This window comes from Cygnus olor, chromosome 1, assembly GCF_009769625.2.
Source record: "Cygnus olor isolate bCygOlo1 chromosome 1, bCygOlo1.pri.v2, whole genome shotgun sequence".
NCBI lineage: Eukaryota > Metazoa > Chordata > Aves > Anseriformes > Anatidae > Cygnus > Cygnus olor.
The window spans coordinates 51,329,659-51,342,903 of NC_049169.1; the positions used below are offsets into that span (position 1 = coordinate 51,329,659).

The window sequence follows — 13,245 nt, forward strand, 5'->3', positions numbered from 1 at the left end:
TGCTTGCAAAGTTGATATCTTTGAGGATAGTGAGTCCAACATATTCATGTTTTTTAGGTGTCAATGGAAAGATTAATAACATTTGGAAATGGGGGAATTCTAATGCAGTTTTGTTAGGTCTTCCCCACATTTGCACTTTTATTTTTAAACCACAAACTATTTATTGCTTTAGATGAAACAAATTACCTTTAATAATAATATTTGACCATGTGTTTGCTTGTTGCTAGCAACTACCAAGCCACAGCTCAGCTACAGAAACATAAGCATGAAACCTTTGACTAAAGATATGTTTTTCTTAAATCTTGATTCTGCAGTACACAGAGGAATGCTAGCTTGCCACACTTTAATGGTACACCTTCTAAAAAAGACCTTATTACATATCTGTTATGGTTCTCTAGCTTGGACTATGGAATGGTAGATGGTTTTCTGGCTATTCAAAATTGTCTGTTTGTTTCAAATAATAGCAAAGAAATAATAATAGCAATAGCAATAGTAATAGTAATAATAGTAATAGTAATAATCTTGTCTATTTAGGTAATCCTGTCCTCTGATTAGAATTCATGCCTGGGGCTGAACATTAGTAAAGTGCTGCCAGCACAGATCAGCTGAGGTACTGCACCTGTTTACAGATCATGTACATTATAAACAAGGTTTAATAACCAGAGAACTGTGTGGAGCTTGCCTATTGTCCAGAATAGAAAGAATTTATTGCTATAAATTCTAACTGTGAAAGTGGTTAGGAAAGATGACAGAAAAATTGCTGTCATTACTCAGGGTACGATTTTAGCTCACAGATTAGAAGACCAATGAGTGTCTAGTTATTTGGTCATTATTGTCTATGTTGCACATAGATCCTAATAAGTTCAGCTGACCAGCCACCCAAACACAAGACTGAGTTTCCAAGATGTATCTATCATTTTAAAGACTGTGAGATATGCTCTTAGGCTCAATTTGTTACACTTATCAGACTATTTTTTATTTTATTTTATTTATTTTATTTTATTTTATTTTATTTTATTTTATTTTATTTTATTTTATTTTATTTTTGTAACATATATGGTTTACTCTGTAAGGGAAAAAAAATAGCAAATTTTCAACCAAGTGTCATTGACTTTTGAATAGTTATAAACAATATCTTGATAACTCTCTGCCTATAACTATAACAACTTTACTGTTAAGATTATACCCCCCCTTTTTTTTCAACCTTTGTTTACCTAAAAAGCAGTCTCAGTAAAAAATAAGTTCATAAAAGTTCTGAACTGAATCCTTTCTCTCTCTCTTTTCTTTCTTTTTTTTTATGGCGTCTTTATATGCCCCTGAAATCATTTTGTTTGTTTGTTTCCTTTATAGAACTCTCTGTTTCCTTTACGCGTACAACTCAAGAAAGCAGTTTTGAATTGATTATTGTAGGTTTACTTTGTTTTCATATACAGTTGTGCAGTATCAAAAATAAGTGTCTGAGTTGGAAACACATTTTTTCTCAAAAGAAAAAGCTCATATTTCTGTATTCTCTTTGAAGAAAGGTTTTGTGTATTAGACAAAGCCACTGAGTATGGTTTTGACTAGTGACCTGAATCATTAAACATGGTCAAAAAGGAACAATATTGTTCTAGTGATATCAATCAAATGGTAATGCCCTTTGACATTACTCCTAAAGGACTCTGAAAAGTATAGTGGAGCACTATGGGATGTTTTATAACTGTACATAAGCTACTGAGCAGAATTTTTGTTTGGGTAAAATGATTATGTGCTACAGCATCAAGAAAAATTTTACATTAATAATACAATACTTTATATATACATATATACTAACATCGTGGATTAGAATTTCATTGTTTCATATGGAAGCTGGATAGGATTATATGACAAAATCTTGCAAGTTTGTTCCAGGATCTGGGACCAGGAAACACCTCAAAGAATTGGGCTGTATTTTAACCATATCAGTAAAAGTGAGATTTACTTCATTAAAGATTTCTTACCCAAAGTGCAATGCCTAGGGTGGAAATACTTTTTACCAATAATTAATAAAAAATTAAATATGCTCTGAAGACTTGCCCCAACATTTTCTCAGTGCCAAAGTCATATTTGGTGCCACTTATATACAAAGTCAGAAATATCAGTAAAGCTGTTCTTAGGTTCATGCCCAGTGTGCCACGCCAATATTTTTTTCCAGCTTTGGGACTACAAAGCCATCTTCCAACTGTTCCCACGTTTCCAACTCTTTAGCTTGATCCAATGCTGAGATGGTTTCTAACTAATTTATACTAGCTGAAGAGCTACTTAGGCCTTGCCTTTCTTCACCTCTGGCATTCATTTCAGAAACAAGGAGATGTCACGATGTCAATACCATCTTTACAGCCCCAGAGGTCCTTCAGCAGAAATCCCTAGTGCTCCCTAAGGGCAGTTTCTCACTCAGTTTAAGCCAGTGGACTAGGAGCTAAACCTAGTACATTTTTGATGTCATAAAAACTTGAACTTCAACGTGAAGAAGTCAGATCAATAACTTAATAAAAGTTTCATCTCTCTAAATATATTTGCTATGATTGGTCATTTTTGTATTCTAGATAGAATAAAATAACTTACATTTATGACTTTTTATTCTAAATAGAACAGAATAACTTACATTTATGAGACTTACCTGTATTTGTCCTTGAGTGGCAAAGAAAAAAAAAAAAAAAGTCTCTTGAGATAGATCATTTTCTTTTCTATTTTAAGTGGAATAAAACATCACTACATCACTTTCCTTTACCTGGTCTGATAAAATCTAAAAGCACCATCTTTTTCCTGTACTGGAATTCCATTGTTAGTGTAATAATGAAAAGTGGCTGGTATTTAGAAAAGTGCTGGCAAAGAGAAACACATAAGAAGTTCAAGAAATATAGAAAGGGACATGACTGTTTGGACAAATCTTACTCTTTTCTTGATTAAATCTATTAGCTACTGATTAAATCTAATAACTTCATCAAGTTGAGGGGTTTTAGGGATGATTTAGTTAGCTATGGCTTGAATAAAAAGAGCAAGTGCTAAACATTATGCTAGGATTAAAAAGGACTACAATTCATTGTCATTTTGTACCAAATTTGCAATAATCTGCGTAAATACAAACTGCTATACAAGATTATTATATTTTATTTTTTCAAATAAAGAAGACAAATATATGTAACTGCTTGCTATTTATTAAGCAATTACTTTAAAATGAAGTATTTTTCATGATCAAAATGTTTATCACCATGGTTTCAAAATAAATAAATAAATACATAAAATATTTTCCTTCAATATTCACTGCATCTGAAGCTATTTGGACTGGAATAAAGTGAAAGCAAATGTAAATCCCTGTGAAAATTATAATAAATAAATAAATAAATGACTGTAAATTCTTGGCCTGCAATTACTGGTTTTATTCATAGAACAATGTGCATTTGATTCATGAATAAAGAACTCAACAGAAGTTACAGCTTTGATGTATTGAAATATTTATAATAAGCAATACTCGTAAATGATTCACATTTTTTAAAAGTAATAGCTTAAAACATAAAAAGAATGGTGACATACAGCAAGCTTCAGGTGTCTAGCATTGCCATTCAGTGATTATTATGTTACATATATAGATCAAGCAGGTGATTTTCCATTCCTTGGAACAGTTACTATTCAGACTGGATCAACTCTGGCTTAGATCGATACAGTAACACTAGTAAGCTAAATAGAAACAGGAAGTTTTCTGAAAGTTCTTTAAGAAAACTTTAATAAAATCTTTTGAGTCAAAAAATAATTATGAAGTTGTATACTGCTCTAATTAGCCAAAACAATTTATTGAGAAATATTTTTCTAAGTGTATACTTAGAAGAACATATAAGTAAAATTAAATGAAAAACAAACAAACAAACAAACAAAAAAACCACGTTTACTAAATGATGTCAAAGAATGTTAAAATTGAGAGGAGAGGAAGATATTGAAAAACAGGGCCCTTTTTCTACTATCATGCCTAAGTGTGTCCATTGATTTAAAAAGATATTTTACCTAGGATTGCACCAGTTATTTTTCAATCAGTTTGAAGAATCTCATGCTTTAATTTTTGTTTTCATGAAATTTACGAGTTGAATAATAACTTTGGAAATAATACTTACTTTTTATTTCCCTTTTGAAGATAAAACCTGTAAATTTAATTAGATAGTTGAAATACAAGGAATATCATCTGTTTTAGAAGAAACAGAATTGCTTTAAATGGAAACTGCTAGCTCTACTAAGATTCTTACGATTTCCTGTTAAGTTGTCATGACTCAGATCTTTGACTTGAATTCATATGCTTGATCTCTTTTTTCAGTCCTGTCTGGGTTTTCTTGATGCTAAAGCTGTATGGTAAATTGGGTTATTTCTTTAAATCTTTTATAAAATGAGGTTGTAGAAAAGCATGAAAAAACCTGCTGGCACTCAGACAACATTTTCATTTATTTATTTATTTTTAATTTAAATTTACTAATTTAAATAGATAAATAAATAGATAAATAAATAAGGCAGGTCTGGCTGATAATGGATTGTGTCCAAAACACTGTGGAGAGGTAGGTGTAATCCACTTGGAGAAATGTCACAAACCATTATCACTGGTTAGGTAAAAAGTTCAATTTACTCCACTGATGGTAGCAATAATATGACAGAGGATGAAGACACTTTTTTTTTTTTTCTTCTCTAATTTCAATACGATATAAAGAAAGATAAAGAAAGAGAAGTATGTGTTGCTATCTAGAAAAAGAAATTTTACTTAATGCAAACATGGAACTGTATTTACGTTGTATTTTAATGTTGCTTTGGGGAGTGTAAAGTTTTTTAGGAAATACGGAGAAAAATTAAAACTGAGGAAATTTTAATTGGAAGAAACTATTACAACTACCCTAACAATAGGTCAAAATTAACATTTTTGGAAGAAATCACGACTTGACAGGTAGCAAACTACAGACTCAAATCAGGAAATTAGTGTAATAAAGAGGAAAACAATATTAAATAAAAGATAGGAAGCAAATTAGGCAACTGAAGGCTGAAAAGTGCTTGCAGATGCTTTTAAATCAATTCAGAAATGCAACCTTAAGTGCATGAAATTATTATTTTTTTAATTATTATTATTTTTTAATATGGCAAGTTAGAAACAGATGTCATAAATATGATGAGGACAAAATAAAGAACTTAAAATCTGATTGAGACAATCAATGCATCATTTTTTAGTTTTGCAAAACCCTCTCTGTTTCCTCACTGATTTACTCCATATATTTGTTTTCTTCAATCTTGAGACAAATTGATTTTATTAAGGGCAGATAAATAGTCAGAACATATTCCCTAGTATATTTTCTAATTATAATATCTGTGAGGATGAGAGAAACAGAAAGCACCTCTTCAATAGAAATCTTATAGGAATATTTAGTTTCCATGTTTACAGAGAAAAAATATACATATTAGTCTATATGATTTTGGACTGACTTTGCTCCTGAGAAATTTGGCTGATTTGAAATATTTCCATGCTTTATGCACAAAATAACTCTGTCTGGAATTCTAAGAACTTTCTCTTAACTATCTGCCTGGCAACTGTTGGAGATGAAGCACTGATCAGGTTTGGCCTGGAGTCAGACCTGCTGTGACAGCTACCTTCTTACATTTTAGGCTCAATAGTTCTGTTAGACTGATTTGATGAAATTTTTAGTTGATTGAACACAATCCTAATATAATTTTAGACTTCAGTCTAAATATCAGTATTGTCAATTGTTGTGAATCCTGAATTTTTTAACCACATTACATTGATTCAATGACATAATGGAATGGCATTAAATTATCTGAAGTTTGTATTAAGTAAGTAAATGCAGTTTATTTAACTGTTTTGTTGTTGTTGTTGTTGTTTTTACTATTGCAAATGTCATTTACTCTGTTCCCCCCACACTCCACAACAGCAAAATTGGAATGTTTGATTCCTCTGACATAACATGAAATCTTTATATTTGCTTTCTTAATAACTGTAGAGCATTGACTTTGTGGGAAGTCTTACAAATAGCTAAAGAGCCAGACTATTTTTCTGTTTCTAGATAATAGGGAATCATTGTCCAAGACTACACAGATTAGATCAGCCATTTAAGATATAACATTTTCCTTGAGCTATAGCTTGCAACAAAGATAAAATATAGCCCCTCCAAAATTTATTTTATTATTTTTTTTTTAACTAATGTGAATTTTCCACCTAAACAAGCTCAGGAAAAAAAAAAATCTATTCCTATTGTAAATATGACTTGATAGGAATCACACAGTATAAGTTTGGGTTTTACATGCCATTGGTTAGGCAATTTTCATCAACAAAGCATATGCTTTGTTTAGAAGGAAAAAAAAAATGTAGGTGTTCTGTAGGAATATATTCTGTTGTGATCAGCAGTGATTCATTACAGAGGCATAGCTTCTCTCCCATCTCTATTGTCCCTCAGGTTTCTGTCAGAATGAAGTAGCTTCAAACCCCACAGCAGAACTTGATTAAGAGATGGTTCAAGGAGAATTGTTCTGCTCAGTATATCCTCAAACATTTGATGGTAGGTTGCAGTAATTTCTGGTTTTGTATTTAACGTATTTTAGGTATTTAAAAATGTCTAAAAAAATGGCATATTACTAACAAGAGATGCTTAGAATCTTGATCTTTATAATTACAGTGTTTAGCTGTCTTCATCTTAATACGTTTGGAAGATCATCTAACACATTTTCCGACCTCTCCTAAAGTCTAATTCAGCTCATGAATCATTTTTGTCGCTCTCTTTGCATTTTCCCATGAGGAAGGAGAAATAGCTGCCCAAGTGGTGAATCCTTCTGCATTTTTTTCAAAGCCTGACAGAAAATCAAGCTGCTACAGTCACTGGGGAAGTAGGGCTCTTTTGCCAAGGGGTTAGCAGTCAGTTACTGAGGAAGACATGGACAGCAACCATCACCAGGAGGGCATTTCTCATGGGGGAATGACAATCAAAAACAGTGTTCTGAATCAGAATTAAGGACTTTGGTTAGTTATTTAGAGGTGAGATTCCTGTGCAAAGAGTCTATGCAAGCCCTTTATAGACTGTTTTAAATATACTGTAATCTTGTTCTCAACTTTTATTTTTCATTCTGTTCTAAAATCATATCATTTCTACTCTCTCTCACACACACAGTTCTAAAAGTTAGGTGATCTGTTTCCCTAGTATTGTAATTTAGTTCAATCAATAACTAAATATTTATCTCTGTTGGTGCCATTCTCTTCTCTTAGATGGTGTTTCGGTAATGTAAGATCTGTAACTACTTCTGTGTTTCATCTGGTGTGAATTTCTAATAAAGTTCTACAATATTTAGGTATCGTTATGCAAGTAGACAGATCACATGTTTAGAGAAGACGCATGGCTAGAACAAACTGTGATGAATATTTTATTCTGGGGTCATTAGTTGTTGTACAGTGTGTTAACATCCATCAAAATTGATTACTAACTTGCTTGTGTAATACAAGGAAAATATATATGTAACAGTGTCATAGGAAATCATACAGTCTCTGTCAGAGGCTTGGATTGTATAAAACAGGAAAGGACTAAAACAAATGGAAGAGCTTATCCGGGAGTAATCACAGTGTAAGACAAGAAGGGAATTCATTTTACTGCAAATATTTGTCAAAGCTGTCTGATTCATCCTCCTTGGACATCTCCTGCATCTCAGGATCAAGCTCAATGGCAATGGCTTCAAAGAACTTTTATTCTGTCTGTCTAGAACAAAAAAAAAAAAAAAAAAAAAAAAAAAAAAAAAAAGCTAATTTAGAACACACTTTCAAGAAACGAACCCAATTAACCTCCCTGTAGAATGTTTCATATTAATTTCTAAGTCTTTTCAGTGGAACTTGTTACCAGTTTAAAATACTATATCCATCTGGGAAGTATTAAAAAGTGCTTAGGTCTGCTTTACAATAAGTCTTAAGTTCCCATGAAAATTACCATTTAAAGTCTTTCTCAGCTATTCTTTACATTAAAAAAAAAAAAAAAAAAAAAAAAAAAAAAAAAGATTATCTGAATGTATTGTATAGGAAAAGAAAGAAATGAAAACTTTTTTTTTTTCTGAATCATTTTTTGTTCTTTCATCACCCATAGACATTAATGGAGTTTTAATTTGTTGTTACACCAAAGTTTTACACTTCATTAAATCTCTGTGCCAATAATTACGAGCCTTATTGATTTCCTGTCTTTTTAGGTATTCAAGAGTTCTTCAGGGCCTGTCTCCCCCTGGATTGTTTTTCTCATATTGAGATGCCTGTGTTAATCTTTCAAAAGAGAGGCTGAAAGCATTTAAGCTTTGTGTAATATATTCTCATCTTCTTTACCATGTTACAATTAATTAGGCAGACTGAAAAGGCATTTTTTTCCCAAGCAGAGAATACAGAGCATAATTTTCTATGATGATTCTTTTGTAGCAAAATATTTTAAAAATCCCAGTGATCTCACAATCTGCAACAGGGTACATTTTCAGTACAAAAGTTTCTCTTTTACATTGATTCACTATAAATAAATAAATAGATGGATAATTATTGTTTATAATTATGATCCAAATTCAAGGAAAGGATTTAAGCAGCTAAAGCAGGTTGCAGGTACACAGCAGCTAACTAAATAAGAAACACTTGTTTGTTTCTGTTTATTGGTTACCTAATCATGTGTCTAAACTCACTAGGCATGCCTAATTTGACCTAAAAACTTCATAGAAATGCAGTTCTGTACTTCTCCATGTAGGTCTAGAGCAGTCCAAACCCAAGCACATTGAAAACTAGTCTTTAGCATGAAAGAACAAAAACTTGGCAGAGTAGAGCTGTTTCTTCTGGAGTGCTAGTTCCTGGGACATATTGACAAAAGAAGAACTTAACAGCTATGGAAAGATGTTTTTTTGTTTGTTTGTTTGTTTTGTTTTGTTTTGTTTTGTTTTGTTTTCTCCAAAAAATTGTGAATGTTATTTTGTCATATTACAATTTAAAGTATATGGGATCTTTTCCCACTTTGCGTGCTGAATCTGAGAAGCTGTGTTGTAAGCAATACAATGTAAATAGGCTTAAAAAAAAAAATAAAGTTGGAACCATCACATCAGCTGTCAGAAATGGTTCTTATGTTCGAATCTGGATTCCTTTTTAAGTGATTTTACTGCCTCATTTCAGTTACTGTGATGTGTTAAAACAACCTTTGTACTTGACTGCAGGAACACTCTCCCAAACAATATACTGAAGGGGTAAGAATCGCATCTCACTGAAAATAAAATTATACCCAGATCTCATGTTTACCTGCTAAGCTATTATATAAATCAAGACTAGTGGTGGCATTAACTTTTCATCTTTTACGTACGTGTATGATTGATTGAGTCATTCTAGTTTTGCAGCTCTTATTAGTATATGACTTCAGCAACTGGATCTCAGACAAAATAGATCTAATATGACTAAACTCAGGCCTATTCTTAGCAATTTGTGTCAGTTCTTGTTGCTAACCAGACCTGCAATTGGGAAGGGAAGGGAAGGGAAGGGAAGGGAAGGGAAGGGAAGGGAAGGGAAGGGAAGGGAAGGGAAGGGAAGGGAAGGGAAGGGAAGGGAAGGGAAGGGAAGGGAAGGGAAGGGAAGGGAAGGGAAGGGAAGGGAAGGGAAGGGAAGGGAAGGGAAGGGAAGGGAAGGGAAGGGAAGGGAAGGGAGGGAAGGGAAGGGAGGGAAGGGAAGGGAAGGGAAGGGAAGGGAAGGGAAGGGAAGGGAAGGGAAGGGAAGGGAAGGGAAGGGAAGGGAAGGGAAGGGAAGGGAAGGGAAGGGAAGGGAAGGGAAGGGAAGGGAAGGGAAGGGAAGGGAAGGGAAGGGAAGGGAAGGGAAGGGAAGGGAAGGGAAGGGAAGGGAAGGGAAGGGAAGGGAAGGGAAGGGAAGGGAAGGGAAGGGAAGGGGAAGGGAAGGGAGGGGAAGGGAAGGGAAGGGAAGGGAAGGGAAGGGAAGGGAAGGGAAGGGAAGGGAAGGGAAGGGAAGGGAAGGGAAGGGAAGGGAAGGGAAGGGAAGGGAAGGGAAGGGAAGGGAAGGGAAGGGAAGGGAAGGGAAGGGAAGGGAAGGGAAGGGAAGGGAAGGGAAGGGAAGGGAAGGGAAGGGAAGGGAAGGGAAGGGAAGGGAAGGGGAAGGGAAGGGAAGGGAGGGGAAATGTTCCTCTGTTTTTTCAGATGTTTAGAGTAGTCTACTTTCTGAAAGCTCTCCATCCCTGATAAGTGATGGTACTAAACTATCTTTTTTTTCTCCTTTTCTCTACTGCAACACAATCTTCTGCCTCTATATTTTCAATGTTCTTGAAGAACTATAACTATTAGTACAAATAATTGCTAATAACTAATAACTATAAATAATAATGTAATTATTGTAACTCCCTAACCTTTCTTACTATGTACCTGCATACTTGCTCTATTTTCTTATACTCATCTTTAGTAATATATTGTCGGTCATTTATGAATGACTTTTTTTGACTTCAGTGTCACCAAATTGCCACTGAAGCAGTAAGATATACCTCTTTGTTTCTTTACTCTTGCCTGTGGACTGAATGTATTAGCTGTCTTCTATATAGAACCTTTCAGTGAGTGTCAACATCTTCTATTTCCTTTTGCTACCGAATTTCTTCCTAAGAGAAATGAAATATTTGACTTAGTATAGTTTTTTTTTTTTTTTTAATATATTCTTTTCCTTTCCAAACTCATTTTTTATTATGTAATTTCACAAAAAAAAAAAAAAAAAATTACCATCAATATTCAGGTTCTTAGATTCTTCAAACTTTAAGTCAGAAAAAAAAAATATATATATATATATAATTTTATAATTTCTTTTTAGAATTTTTTCCACTCACTGAACTGAAATATCAAACTGGAAAGAATTTCCCATGTCACTAGCTGCAGTCTATTGCAACTGACAAGCCTTACAACTACTTGCCGAGGCGATCGGTTCTGGGACAGACCCGTTCTGCAGCTGAGCAGGGGATCGAGGCAAGCAGGGCTTTATTCCATCATGGAAGCCACTCGAGGCAGCCAAGAGAGCTGCCAGGACCTGGCAGCCCTCGCGAGGGAGGCTGACAAGGCATGGGCAGAGCCAGCAGTGGCAGCGGCGGGCCATTTAAATTGGATGTCATTGCCATTTTACAGCCACTCGCCGAGGCGATTGGCTCCGGGCCAGATGCATTCTGCAGCAGAGCTAGGGATCGAGGCCACCTGAGGCACCCAAGGGAGCCGCCACGGACCAGCAGCCCTCTCAAGGGAGGCTCACAAGGCGTGGGCAGAGCCAGCAGCGCCCCCTCCCCGGCCGCACAAAGGCAGCCCCCAGGGAGCACGAGTGACCAGGAGTGCAGTGACCAGGACAGGCAGACAGGGCGTGGCACGTCACTCAGGGCATGGTGGGCAGTTTGCACAGCAGTTCGCGCTGTGGGAGGGCGCCTTCACCACTCTTCTCCAATGGTCTTACCCAACAGTGGTTGTAACCTGCTCGTGAAGAGCCCCATCATGATATACACCAGGCAGAAAACCATGGCCTCGGCATCTTTTGCAGCCTCTTCAGCCACAGTCACCGATGTGGCTACCCAGACAGAGGTCTTGGGGAAACACGCGGACGTCCAGGTCTTGAGCTGCAGGGTGTGCGTCTTCTATCAGTGCCCAACAGCAGCAGCAGTGGGTATGCCTGTGGGAGGTGTGCCCAGGTTGAAGAATTGCTCAGTCTGGTGGCGGAGCTTCGGGAGGAGGTGAGTAGGCTAAGGAGCATCAGGGAGTCAGAAAGGGAAATTGACTTGTGGAAGCACACTCTACCCTTCCTGAGACAGACTCATGAGCCTGCAACAACACAAGTGTCTCCTTCTACACAGAAGACAAAATTTCCTCCGTCCCACCAGGCAGTAGGAGGGGACCTAGGCCCAGGGGGGAGAATGGAAGCAAGTTCCTGCTCGGGGTGGTAGGTGAGCCTCCTCCCTGCCCACCTAACCTTCCCGTCTACCCTTGTGTAACAACAGGTATGAGGCTCTAGAACATGACAGTCAAAACAATGATGTAGATGAAAACCCATCCCAGATGGAAGGGGTGCCTAAGGCAAGGCAATCTACCCCTCACATCACAACATCTTCTGTCAAGAAAGAAAGAAGGGTTATCGTCACTGGGGACTCCGTTCTGAAAGGGACAGAGGGCCTGATATGCCATCCAGACCCAATCCACAGGGAAGTCTACTGCCTCCCTGGGGCTTGGGTAAGAGAGATTGCCAGGAAAGTCACTCGCCTGGTACAGCCCACCAACTACTACCTGCTACTGGTTTTTCAGGCTGGTAATGACGAAGTAGAAAGGAGAAGTCCAAGAGCAATCAAAAGGGAGTTTAGGGCTTTGGGGCGACTACTTAAAGGATCAGGGGCACAGGTTGTGTTTGCCTCTGTCCTTCCGATAGGAGGGATCAATGCTGACAAGCAGACTCATCTTACTAACACGTGGCTTTGAGACTGGCGCAACTGGCAGAACTTTGGGTTTGTTGATCATGGGAAGGTCTACGTGACACCAGGGCTGCTGGCACCAAATGGGATGCACCTCTCTCAGAGGGGGAAAAGGATTTTTGCCCAGGAGTTAGCGAGGCTGATAGATAGGGCTTTAAACTAGAGTTGAAGGGGGAAAGGGATAAAACCAGGCCTGCCGGTGATAAACTAAGAGATGGCACACTAGAATCAGAGGGACTGTGTGCTAGTGAGGTCCTTTGGTCTGCTCCATGAGGTGCTGCATGCAATGAGGTGCACTTGAAGTGATTCTCCACAAACACAAGCAGTATGAGAAATAAAATGGATGAGCTAGAAGTCTTGGCCCAGTCCCGCAGCTGCAATATCATCGGCATAAGCGAAACCTGGTGGGATGAGTCCTATGACTGGTGTGTCACAGTAGATGGTTATAGGCTCCTCAGGAGGGACACGCAGGGCAGGCGAGGAGGGGGGGTGCTGTACGCGAAGGAGGGCCTGGACTGTGTGGAGCTTGAAGTTGACAATGGCAAAGTTGAGAGCCTCTGGGTAAGGATTAAGAGACAAACAAGTAAAGGGGATGTCGTTCTGGGAGTCTGTTACAGACCACCCAGCCAGGATGACAACACTGATCAATTATTCTCTGAGAAACTAATACCTCGAGATCAACTCCCCTTGTCCTTATGGGGAACTTCAACTTGCCATACGTCAACTGGAATTACCACGCGGCCAACACGAGCAGGTCCAGGAGGTTCCTAAAGCA

At 37.1% G+C, this 13,245-nt stretch overlaps 1 protein-coding gene across 1 annotated transcript in view; it reads left to right on the top strand.

The window, feature by feature from the left end:
* Nucleotides 1-6,385: 6,385 nt before the first annotated feature.
* Nucleotides 6,386-13,245, top strand: part of MGAT4C (MGAT4 family member C) — a 56,561-nt gene continuing 49,701 nt past the window's right edge. Inside the window, 1 exon segment of the mRNA XM_040558171.1 lies at nt 6,386-6,554. Coding sequence (XP_040414105.1) covers nt 6,552-6,554 — 3 coding nt within the window. The 5' untranslated portion in view covers nt 6,386-6,551.